The 13,200-nt window shown below is 42.0% G+C and overlaps 1 protein-coding gene across 1 annotated transcript; it reads left to right on the top strand.

Annotated features, from left to right (window-relative positions):
• Positions 1–6,783: 6,783 nt before the first annotated feature.
• Positions 6,784–7,890, top strand: LOC107508501 (endogenous retrovirus group PABLB member 1 Env polyprotein). The gene has a single exon (XM_016140365.1). The coding sequence runs from the start codon at positions 6,784–6,786 to the stop codon at positions 7,888–7,890; it is 1,107 nt and encodes a 368-aa protein (XP_015995851.1).
• The last annotated feature ends 5,310 nt before the right edge of the window (positions 7,891–13,200 follow it).

Genomic DNA, 13,200 nt, shown 5'->3' with positions numbered 1-13,200 from the left:
TTTTCTGATTGTGTGGGTTCTGACCACTTTAATGCTGGCTACATGGTATACAAGCCTGGCTCTCGGGTCTTCCTGAAGGATCAAGGAACTATCTAATATCTTATTAGTTCTTTTCTGCTCAAATTAACTTGAGTAGATTCTGTCATCTGCAACTAAGAATAAACTTTAGGACATAATACATGGTCTTTTTTTTTTTTTTTGTATATTTATACTCTATTTATCACCTTAGGTTCAAAACCAGTCAATTCTGGGTTCTACCCATCCCAGAGTAGCATCCTTTGTCCACTTCAGCTATCATGTCTAATAGGTATATATTAAAATATAACATGCACAATATTGAAGGAAAAGAACAAAGTTGGAGGCCTAACAGTATCTGACAAGAAACACAAAAGACAAATAGGTCAATGGAATAGAATAAAGAGCTCAGAAATATACTCACATAAATATGGTCAAATGACCTTTGGCAAAGAAGCAAAGGCAAAACAATAGAGCAAAGATAGTCTTTTCAACAAATAGCGAACAACTGAATATCCTCATGCAAAAAAAAAAAAAAAAAATCTAGACTCCAATCTTACACTCCTCACAAGAATTAACTCAAAATGGATCACAGACCCAAATATAAAATGCAAAACTAAAAAAACTCCTAGAAGATAACATAAGAGAAACTCTAGATGTTCTTGGGTTTAATGATGACATTTTCAATGCAATGTCAAAGGCATGGTTCATGAAAGAAAAAATGGATAAGTAGGACTTCCTTAAAATTAAAAATTTCTTCTCTATGAAAGTCCCTTTCAAAGAATGAAAAGACAAGCTACATACTGGAAGAAAATGTTTGCAGAAAACATATCTGATAAAGACTATTATTCAAAATATACAAAGAACTTTTAAAATTCAACACTAAAACACAGACAACTGGATTTTAAAAAGGTCCAAAGACCTTAACAGACATCTCACCAAAGAAGATACTGAGATGGCAAGTAAGCATATGAAAAGATGCTCCACATCACATGTCATCAGAGAAATGCAAATTAAAACAATAAAGGGTACCACTGAATACCTATTAAAATGGCCCAAATCTAGAACACTGACAACACTAAAATGCTGGTAAGAATGTGGAGTAACAGGAATTCTCATTCATCAGTGGTTGGAATGCAAAATGGTACAGCCACCTGAAAGACAGTTTGGCAGTTTCTTTCAAATATACTCCTACCATAAAATCCGGCAGTCATGCCCCTTGGCAATTATTCAAAGGAGCTGAAAAGTTATGTCCACACAAAAACCTGCACACAGATATGTATAGCAGATTTATTCATAACTGCTAAAACCTTGAAACAACCAGAAGTCCCTCAGTAGGTGAATGAATAAATAAACTGCGGTATATCCATACAAGAGTATATTATTCAGCATGAAAAAGGAATAAGCTATTGAGACACGAAAAGACATGAAAAAAACTTAAATATATATTACTAAGTACAGAAGCCAATCTGAAAAGGCTACATACTATATGATTTCAACTATATGACACTCTGGAAAAGGCAAAACTATGGAGATAGTAAAAAAAATCAGTAGTTGCCAGAGATTAGCAGGGAGGGAAAGATGAATAAGCAGAATACAGAGGCTTTTTAGGGCAGCAAAACTACTCTATATGATACTACAATGGTGATTACACACCACTTTACATTTATCCAAACCCATTGACTGTACAATACCAAGAATGAATCCTAATGTAAACTATAGACTCTGGATAATAATGATGTGTCAATGTGGGTTCATCGATTGTAACGAATGTACCACTTTGGCAAGGGACACTGATAATGGGGGAGGCTATGCATGTGTGGGGGGCAGGGAGTATATGGGAAAACTGTGTACCTTCCGTTCAATTTTTCTGTGAGCCTAAAACTGCTCTAAATAATGAAGTCTATTTAAATACGTATGTATCATACTATGTTAATAAATATATGTAACTTCACGATTTTTATTGGGGGAGTGGGATTGTTTCTTTCGTTATCAAGTACTGCCCTTCTTTCTTACTACTTACCATTTTAGCCCCCGATTCCATTTTATGTAATGTAATTTTGCTACACTGGCTTATTTTTCATTACATTTATGTTAGTTACAATTAGGTTTCGCTGTAAAGAACTGAGAACCAAAATAACAATAACCTAAGTGAGAGAGGAGAGTTTTCTCTCCTACATGGAAGTCCTAATGTGCGGCCAGAGCTGACTCCGTCTTCTTAAAGCAAATCCGCCTTCTTGACTCCTGAAGCCCAGACCTGTCCCCTGTCCCCTGTCCCCTGGGGACCTGGAAATACACTGCGACTCCGAACTCCGCCTCTAGAGTGAGCCACCTTTGACATTATCTGTCTCCTAACCACCTCTGGCGCCAGAGCATCTCGGCTCCTGGCGATCCCCCTCCACTTAGATTAAATACACATTCCTTTCCCACCACGTAGACTCACTGATTTTAGCTATAAAACACAAGAGTCTGGGGAGTGGAAGCCATGAAGCGTATCCACGTCGTCTTGCCACTGCCCAAGATGCACCTCCTTATGTAAGTTCCTTTAATAAGCTCTATGGATCACCAGACTGGAGTGGACAGCCTTTTTTCTTTCCTTTTTCCGCTGCCCTCCGCTTAGAGAAGTAGATTTTCAGTCTCAGGACTTTATCCTGGGTCTGCGTGTATGAACATTTGGTGAGTCAGCCAGCAGACCCAAGAAACGGACTTTGGGAAAGAGGTATCCTCGGTGGAAATCCCGAGTTGGCTGTCTGTTTCCATGTGAGAAGGGGAGGCCCATACGTCAGATACAGGTGGACCACTGGTGAGTACCAGGGTACCGGGAAAATGCTGCCTGGTCTCGTGCCCTTGTTTGAGGAACTACACTGAGGAAGGCAGGAATATTTACAGCTATAGCTCTTGGCTGGTCCTCTTATGCACTGTCCACAGGCCACGGATGCCCAGCAGGAGACAGAAGCCAGGGTTAGAAAGTTAGAGGGAAAAAGGAAACTAGAAAAGATATTAGAATGTCTGCAACTCTGTTAGCATTGGGACTGTTTGTTTGCATTTGTTTATATGTTCATGTGGTTCTACATATGTGTTGTGTTTGTGTGGTATTTTCTACCTCTGGATGGTATTGCTAACTTGTTTAATTGGCTTTAAAAAATAAACAGACACTTGTAGGGTACTCTAAAATTCACAAAAATATAGAAACTAACCCAAATGCTTTTCAGGATCATGTGATTCGAAAAAAATATTTGCTATTAAAGCTAGTTTAAGTTTAGTGGTTTAAGTAAAATGAACATGTCTTTAGTCTCATAAAGTTTAAAATAGATTTAATTAAATAAGTGGATTTAAATATTAACAGTCAACTGATACAAAATTAGAGTTTGGTTCTCTTTCTCTGTTATACATTTCCTTGGACTATGGGTCTTTTCCTGATAAGATACTATGTTGTCTTAGTCAGGTCTTTGATTACTGGAGAAAACTGAATCTTTTCAATAGTGAAAGCTTCTGTATTTGAAATGCACTAGCTGATTTTCATACAAAAGCAGCAGCGACAAAATCTATAAAGACTTCCTATCTATAAAGACTTCCTATGTACGAAGTCCATTCTGCTTCTGCAAAAAGGATGCCTCATTACCTTGTAGTGATGTCCTATGTAAATAGCCTGGAGGGAGCACTTGGAAGTTATACCCCAAGTGGAAAACACATTTTCTATGAGTTTCTTTGTCACTGTGAAGGCATCTGCCTTGCAGCAAGGGGAAGGCTTCAACTCAGCCAGAAAATACACGTATAACAAGAACATACTGATAAACCATACTAAGTGGCAGTGGAGTGAAGTCCAGCTTAAAAACACTATGGTATATGAAAGAATGCAAAAACAAAAACAAATCAGGGAGATTAAAATGAGCAAACAATTGTTCTAAATTAAATAAAAAGTTGGGGCTATGAGAAACACAAGACAGCCCCTTGGCTCTTCAGGTCACCAGTAGACCCCTTTTTTTCAGAGTTTTTTGTTTTTGTTTTTGTTTTTGTTTTTGTTTTTGCATTCTTTCATATACCATAGTGTTTTTAAGCTGGACTTCACTCCACTGCCACTTAGTATGGTTTATCAGTATGTTCTTGTTGTATGTGTATTTTCCGGCTGAGTTGAAGCTTTCCCCTTGCTGCAAGGCAGATGCCTTCACAGTGACAAAGAAACTCATAGAAAATGTGTTTTGGGGGTATACCTTCGAAGTGCTCCCTCCAGGCTATTTACATAGGCTTAGGCCATGAAATGATTTCTAGAGATTTGTCTGTGTCTACCCCCTACAATGTCAAATAGTTTCATTATATTGATGATGTGATGCTAGCCTCATCATAAAGTTTTGCAATCATTACAGCGATACTTGGACATCTTGTGTGCCCATCTCCAAGCCAGAGGATGGGCCATCAACCCACAAAAGATACAAGGCCTGAGCCCAGCTGTAAAGTTCCTAGGGGTCGTCTGGTCGGGTAAGAAGCATCTCGTACTGGGTACTGTTATTGACAAGACACAACACTTTCCCACACCTAAAATAGTGAAATAGAAAGATTTTTAGGCCTTTTAGGATTCTTTCTCCATATGATTGAGTGCTTGTACCCATTATATTACCTGGTAAAGAAAGGCACTCATCGATGTTGAGAACGTGATCAGGACACTGGATTTGAGAGAGCAAAGATCCTAATAGCCCAGCCACAGTCCTTGGGTTCCCCCCTTGTTGGGGTACTCGTGTCTTTGGGTATAACTGTAAGCCTCAAGGGAACTAGCTAGGCCCTATGGCAAGCTCAGCAAGGGAAAGCCATTCTCCTTGGGTTATGGTCCCAATTATGGAAGGGCACTGAGACCCATCATTCCCCCATTGAACAACAGGTCTTGAGAGTGTATAAAGCATTGCAATAGATAGAACCCATCCCTGCTGCCCTACTGATGACAGTGCGGATGGGCCTCCCAATTAAAGGTTGGATAAAAGGATTATTTGCAAGGCCTGTTTTAGCTGTTGCCCAAGCCCCCACCTTGCAGAAATGGCATGCATATTTGCAGCAGCTCAGTGCCCTTCCATAAGCCCTTTAGGCAAAAGGTTACATGCCATTTTTAGATGGGTGTATTACAAGGCCACTTCGGCCCCCACTATAGAGCTCCCACAGGAGATGCCCTCATCAGTGAAAGAAGGCACGGTTCCCGTTCCTGAAGAAGCATGGTATACGGATGGGTCTAGCCCAGGTAATTCTTGCGTGTGGACTCCGGTGGCCAAACACCATATGGTTTGAAACAGGAGGACAACAGAGTAGCCGGTGGGCAGAACTAAGGGCCATGTGGCTGGTGTGTACACTAAACCATGGCCTATAGGCCTCTGCACAAACAATCGGGTTGTATTTAAGGGTCTCATGACTTGGCTGCCACAATGAGATCAAGATAGCTGTCACGTACTAAGGGAGCTGTTGTAGGGGGCTACAATATGGCAGAAAATTTGGAAAAGATCACAGCAGCCAACTGCTAGCCTGACTCTGCCCACTGGTCTGACTTGCTTCTGAGAAATTTAGAAGTTGATGTACCAGCCAAGATCAGGACTCTGGCTCCCTCCCTCACAAACACCCGAACTAGTAGATTGGGTGTGCGAGCATAGCAGGCACCGCAGTGCCTGGTGGGATGGCAAATAATGAAGGAGGCTGGGTTGCCCCTCCGTTATGCGGATACAGTGGCGGCAGTGACCAGTTGCCTGCATCCCACGCATACCAGGACGTATACGCGAAGCATCGGTCCCTACACAAGACTGACAGCTGGATCACATTGGGCCTCTCTGCCAGTGAGCCAAGGACAGAAATATGCCTTAATGTGTACATACCGCAACAGGACTGTTACAAGCCTTTCCTTGGAAAAGAGCAAACTGAACAGCCACAATTAAGGGATTAGAACAATTCAGGATTATGTATGGCTACTCTCAGTGCATTGACAATGACTGGGGTACACATTCATGAGACATGATGTCCAAGATTGGGCCCATGAGAGGGACATAAAATCAAGATTTCATTTGCCCTATAACTCACAGGGTGCTGGGTTGACTGAAAGAAATTACTGGTATTTAAAGGTCATTGCCAAGGCAGCTAGGAAAATAAATTTGGGCAACATGTATGGGATTGACTCCCTACCAACACCCAGGAACTGTTACAAAGTACGTTTCACTGACCATGTCTGTTGAAAAGCAGTCAATGTCAGCTGCTATTCAGAGCTCCTGGAGATGTAGAACCAAGGGAGGGGACATTTGGATGGGATTTGGACTGGCAACTTTCCCCAGGTTGGAGAGGATATTTTCTTGCCAGAGAGTGAAGAGTGTCCTGGCTAGCTAAAATGGTCCCTGTTGATTCTGCTGGAGTCTGGGCCCAAATGTTCTGTGTACCAGTACAATGTACAGAAACCAGCATCAAAGGGCACTGAGACGGGCCTTGTGGTTTGGTCTTTTGCTACCCCGCTGACATTATGAATAATCCCAGAACCCTTGCCCCTCAGGCAACATGCCTAGTATGCACCTCTTGCCCTAAATCCACAAGCTGAATACATTTTAACTAATAAGGATGAAACTACTGCTGTTGTCATGATTTCAGGCGAGGCCCTTCCCTGCCGAGTACCCACTAAACACATGTATTTTCGCCCATAGCTTCTTGTTCCTGATGCTGTTCCTCCCTGCCTGTGGAGAAGTGAATTTTTTCCTACATTGGGCTCAAAGTTGTGCTGACAGCTTACAAAAAGATGTATACTGGGTCTATAGCATGTTGCCATTCTCCAGCACATCCGGCCTGTCATGGTGGGTATCACCCATACGACCAGATTTGTTGGAGTTACAGGTATTTATAAAGGCTCTTCAAAGCCAAAGCACCATGTTTAACAGTGAATTTACTAAAGGTGATGTATACGGTTGGCCTATAAATACCTCTTTTAGCAACATAGGACGTGGCAAACCTTTCTCTGTCAATGCCAGGGAGAGACAGGTGATCGTCCTAGAAACTCCTACTAAAACAATTACTAAACCTGAATTACAAAAAACAAAAGTCAGGCTCCTAGCCATCGAAGCCCATAACTATTGCTACAAGGAAGGTTTTTTGCAAATTTGGGATGGTTTCATCTGGCTCACACCCACAGCAGGGCATCTTCAGCAAGTCACCCCATTATGCTGGGAACAAACCAACCACACACATGATTCATGGGCTAATAACACCAGAGAAATGGGCTGGCTTCCTAAACAGCAATATGACAATGCCATTACACTACAAACCAGAGGCTGGTTCAATGCTGACTGGTCTCAGCATCCTGACATTGCCTGGTTAGCACTGAATGGGTCAGAATGGCTATGCAGCTCCAACCTATGGTCATGGCTGCCCAAGGACTGGCTTGGGCGGTGCACCCTCGGTTTTCCCTGGGTACAGAGACTGTGGATTAAAATGATTACTAAACCTGAAAATTATGCCCATTTGGCTAGTAGATGGACAAGAAGTGTTTTCCACTGGTATGACCACCATGCAGCGATTTCTGTGCCTTCCCTGAATATTGAAGATACCATGTGGCATACAGAAGGTTTAACTAATTATACCCAACGTGCAGTGAACGACAGCTTCCAGAGTACCTCACTGACTAATACAGAAATGGTTTACATGAGCAAAGATGTGCTACAAAATTCCATGGCACTGGATGTTTTAACACCTGCCCAAGGTGGGACTTATGTCATTAAAACTCAGTGTTGTGTATATATTCCTGTTAACTCGGGCAATGTCACCCTTGCTTTACAGGACACACATGAGCAGATAAGGATCTTGTCAAATCCCGAACTTTCTTTTTCCCAATGGTTATCATCATGGTTTGAGTCTTGGGGGAAATGGTGATGAAAGTTACGCTTTATCTTTTGTTTTATACTAGTTATAGGTATCCTAGCCTGCTGCTGCCTCTACTGTTGCTGGGGTCTCTACCTGCAAGCTGAACAAAAATTAATATAACATGTCACCAAGAGTGGCCCCTCTAAGGCTCAGGGAACATTGCGGAAGAGGTGGGCGCATGAGATTGTAAGAGCAGGATTAGAGGGGTGGACTTTGCGGACAGAGCTGACTTCATCTTGAAGCTAATTCACCATCCTGACTCCTGGATGAAGCTCAGACCTTGCCTCCTGCCACCTCGAGTCTGTGAATGTACGCAAGAACTCTGTTCTGTGCCTCTGGAGTGAGACACCCCTGAGGTTATCTGACTCTCAACTAGCTCTGATGCCAGAGCCTCTCGGCACCTGGTGGTTTCCCTCCCCTTAAACACATATTCCTTTGTCAGCATGTGGACTCATGCTTTTAGTATAAAACACAGAGTCTGGGGAGTGGAGGACGGGGAGGGTTCCCATGTCCTCTTGTTGCTGCCAAAGATGTGCTTTGTATGTAAATTCCCTTAATAAATTCTTAATGTAATAATGGAGTTGTCAGCCTCTTTCTCCAGTCTCTCAGCCCCAGGAAATTGTACGTAACAGCTAAGATAGGGAGCCTGGGGCTGACATAGTGGCTCAGTGTTCACAGGTCGTTGGGGACCTAGGTGTTTCAGCCCTGCTACTCAGCCATCTACAGGGCCTGGCTCTCACCCTCATGGCCCTCTCTTAAACTAGAAGCCTTTTCTGCATAGTTGGAGGAGGAGCCTACAGCTGGCAGTAAAATCATCTCTGTGTAGGATACTTTTCTGTGGGTTCGGGATGTTGTCTGTGTTCTTCATCATCTCAGCTGTAAACATCCCACTTGTCAATTACTACCTGGCCCTTGGCAGAAAAAATTGCTGACCCCTGAGGTTTGAACACAGCTTCACCTCTTTCTTCTAACAATTATTGGATTCAAGCTACCCAATTTTTTACTCCAGGATTCCCAAGTTTGCCTCTGACAGATGATTATGTGCAATTATTCTTAGTCAATTTTTTACTATAATATTTTCAAAGATGGCATTATAGTTGATTTTTAGGGTCCTTAGGTCATACTTACAGACTGTACAACTTATCATGAAAGGAGTCCTTTCATTAGCACTAAGATGTCATTCCAGGCAACTGCCAAGAAAAAAGTAGCATCACCGCCGAGCTGGTCCTGGAAGCAAGCACAGCCCATTCCTCATCTTATGTCTGGGTGAATTTTATATACAAGTTTTCCCCTCGACACTGTTTTTTTATAAACCTGGATAATTACTAACAGGTAACCCTAGGGTTCCTTATTTCTATTTTTGCTTCCTGGGCCATGACTATTCAAGGGTCCTAACATGAGGCAGGCTTTCTAAGAATTATTTCTCCAATCATAAACACAATGGAAAACAACTCCCTTTTCCTTTTGACTCAGATTTTAATTATCAGATAAAATATATTAAAAGTACATCATGATGAGATCAATAATCAAAACCAACCTTCTCTAGAATAGCATTTCTCAATCTTTTTATTGTTGCCCTCCTAAGTAAACTTTTAAGATGAATTTTCCAAATCATCCTTCTCCCTATAAAATTTTAATATCACGGATTTACTGTATATCTGTTTATGAACTGTGGCCTTTTGGAGGTCACGAACCATTGCAACATCTAAGATTTTGCCTCCCTCATTTGAGACTACATGCTCTAGAACATTTCACTAAGAAATAAGGAAACCAGGAAAAAACATTATTCAATGTGACATCATTTTTAATCCATAGCTCCCATTTCTTTATCTGGCTTCAGGAACACAGTTGATACTGTGGCTCCCTTGGTGGACCAAAGCCCCCACTGCACTTGTCTTTTTGGAGTGATTGGCCAGGGACCGATATGGACTCAAGTCCTCTTGTATAGTATGGGCCAAGGCTACTGCCAGGGCACCAAAAACAGCTCTTTTTCCCAGATCTGTGTTCATCTATCTCCAACTTGAGATCCTGCCAGCCATCTTTGTTTGCCAGATCCACCTGACTCACTGCCAATTAAAAATGTTGGGAGTTGATCAGGGGTTGGGGTTAAATCCATATGATTGAGAATGTCCTCTGTATGAACTGAGGCTGTAAAGGCTTTTCGAGAAAGAATCTGAACTGGCATATACCACAAGACAGTTTCCTTCAGGGTAACTCTTAGCCAGTCTAGTACTCCTAACCCCCAAATAGTACTAATCCAGCATGAGAAAGAGCTCGTGCAGACAGTCTAGAGCAGAGGGACTCAGAAGAGATGTTACCAAGAAAAAATAAACCTGTGGATCCCTCATGTGTTTGAATATCCTGAGAGGAGATTTATACTTCAGTCCCAGAGTTTAAAATTTAAATGCTGATGGTTACCTAGAAAATTAAACAAATAAAACCAAAGCAATTATTATTAACTTGACAGAAAATTAAAAGTTGTATAATAAAGTTTAATTGTAATGCACTACATAATTCAGCTCAGAACAATACGTGTTTCTAATAATGTTACCACTGAGTATTGATGTTAGGCCGGGGTGTATTTTTATTCCCAGTTTTTCCAGTTTCTTATCTCTTAGGGATACTTGGATACCTTGTAGCATTTGATGATGTTTCTCACATACTGCAAAGGGCAAGGAGGTGAAGGGAGAGGTAGGAAATTGACGAGAGCCTGGGCCCCTGTGGCAGCTTGGAGTCTTCAGACCAGGGCCCAGCATTACTTTCCTCAACCCACCTCAACTTGGGCCACAGGCAACGGAGCAGGAAGATCTCTTTGTATGTGACTATTTGGAGGACAGGCAGAAGACAGAAGGACCAAGGAAGTCGTCTTTCATTTAGTGAGTACTGCTGTGCCAGGCACCGTGCTGGGTACTTTCCATACTCATGTACTCTCACTGAACTCTGTTCAACAGGGGCATCACCATAGCTGCTCTGTAAGCAGACCGAAGTTCTGTATTGAATCAGCAGGAAACAGATGGCATACTCTTAATTGAAGAGTTTTACAGACGATTTACAGAGGTGTGAACAGAATTAAGGGAACTAATAAGAGATGATGAAGCCTTGAGGGATTAGCAACAGCTGAAGTCATTATCACCCCTGGGTCTAAAGGGAGAAAAGATGGAGGGAGTTGCCCAGAAAGCTAGAGAGCCGGGGCTGGGAGAGGGAGAGGGTGGAACACTGTACCGCAAAGGGCAAGGAGGTGAAGGGAGAGGTAGGGAATTGACTACCCTGGCATCTCTTCTCCCACTATTCCTACCCACTGACCTTCCACCATAGGCCAAAACCAACTGGAAGCCAGAGGGCAGGGACATCTAGACGATGCGATGTACGGAGGTCAGCCTTGTGAGGGGCAAACAGAGACTAGCTAGCACATGTTCTGAGGAATTAGATAATTTGATCAAAAGTCTTCATGCTGAATTTAAACTTTGATCTTCCTGAATCCAGAGTATAAAACTACTGTCCTCTAATTGTCTACATTATCGCGAATAGCAGGTGGAAATTGGAAGGAAAGATAGAGAAGGAAATTAAATTTCAGCTCATAGACCAACCAATATATTTCAAGAACACGAGACTTTTGTTGCCAAATGTTTGATGAAAGCTGTATTTTATATCCCCTAGTTGGAGCGCCAAAAGTATGGTTTAGAATATTGAAGACTCTGTGAAGTAATCAAATCTAACTAATTTTCACTGTTTTCTTCAACTGAATTGACTATGAGAATTTTTTTGTTCATATAACACCAATTACATCACACAATCTTTGTACTCTTGGAAACACACCCGAGGAAGTATTGCTGTAATCAATGCAGGGGATCGGTGAAGAGAGAGGTAGCTGCAATGTGGAGGGTGGATTTGAAGATGGCAGTGGGGGAGACAGGAAGACCAGATGGGAGGCTCCCCCAGTAATCCAAGTAAAAGATGCGAAGGGCTAAAACCTAGGAAGCTGCAATGAGAGAGGGGAAGAGCAGGTTCCTCTCTGGCGATTGTGGTGAATGGCAACATCATTTACCTGGAGAAGAAACCAGACAGAGGCTGCAAGATTTCAGGCCAGTTTTGGATACATTGGGCATAAGGTGCTTTGGAATAAACAGAGATATTTTAGTTGAAAATAGAAAATGCAAAATTAGGGTTTGAGAGAATGTGTGTTATTCAAGCTATAAATTTGAAGGCCATCAGCACATGGGTGACACCTGAAGCCCAAGGAAGGGTAGGCATCCCCCAAGTTGAGAAAATAGAGGAGAGGGTCTAACTTAGCTTCAGGGTGTGAGGAAACCTCTTGAAATTACTTAAAATCTGTGTGTCCATGAATATAGGCTTTTTCTTTCTTTCTTTCTTTCTTTCTTTCTTTCTTTCTTTCTTTCTTTCTTTCTTTCTTTCTTTCTTTCTTTCTTTCTTTCTTTCTTTCTTTCTTTCTTTCCTTCCTTCCTTCCTTCCTTCCTTCCTTCCTTTCTTTCTTTCTTTCTTTCTTTCTTTCTTTCTCTTTCTTTCTTCTTTTTTTTTTAGGGAATAGTGTCCCAGAGCTTTCAGCATATTTTCGACAGTATCCTTGAAAGAAAAGACATTTAAGAACCACTGGCACAGACTGAGAAGAGAGAGAGATTGAGAGTGGAGTCTGCCAAGAGAATCACCAAAGAAGTCTGACACCAGGTGGGAACAATGCAGGGTACGGGCATGACAGAATCCACAGTGTCAGGAGAGATCAGCAGTTTCCAATGAGTGGAGAAGTTCAGGAAAATTAAGTCTAGAGACAATCCTTTGGATTTGGCAATTAGGTAGTAATTGGTGGCCTTCTCAAGAGCAGTGTCAGTAGTGGGTGCATGAGAATACAGCAGGTGGAATAGTGAGTGGCTTGGGAAGGAGCAGAGGGTATGAGATGAGAGTGAAGATAAGACTAAGATTAAGAGTGATGTGAGACCGAGACCAATAAAAGCAGTTTTAAGGCCCACTCCTGGAGACCCTTATAAAAAGAAAAGTAGATCCCGTACACTGAAAGATAAAACAATTGCTCCGGGTGAAAAACAAATACAACTCATGAAAATTATCAGCGCACACACATGCAAAAGCAGCAAGTGGAAGGCGGGAGAGTAGACCACACTAAGCATAAATGTCGAAGGTCAGAGTCACGAGGATTTGCTTTTGACTTAAGCAGGTGGATGAATGATGGTGCCTTTTGACAGACTTGAGGAAGACGGATGGAAGAGCAGTTTAGGGGTGGAAAATACGAGTTCCATTCTAGGTATCTTTTTCTTTTTTTTTTAAATTGACTGAGTTTATTCCCCCTCC

The sequence above is a fragment of the Rousettus aegyptiacus genome, unplaced genomic scaffold, assembly GCF_014176215.1.
Source record: "Rousettus aegyptiacus isolate mRouAeg1 unplaced genomic scaffold, mRouAeg1.p scaffold_m13_p_1, whole genome shotgun sequence".
NCBI classification, from domain to species: domain Eukaryota; kingdom Metazoa; phylum Chordata; class Mammalia; order Chiroptera; family Pteropodidae; genus Rousettus; species Rousettus aegyptiacus.
Note: the sequence above shows the minus strand (reverse complement) of the source record. Positions and strands in the feature narration are given on the sequence as shown.

Bases quoted from the DNA above. Each gene is read 5' to 3' on its own strand.
- LOC107508501 (XM_016140365.1), top strand. From the start codon at position 6,784: ATGTTGCCATTCTCCAGCACATCCGGCCTGTCATGGTGGGTATCACCC.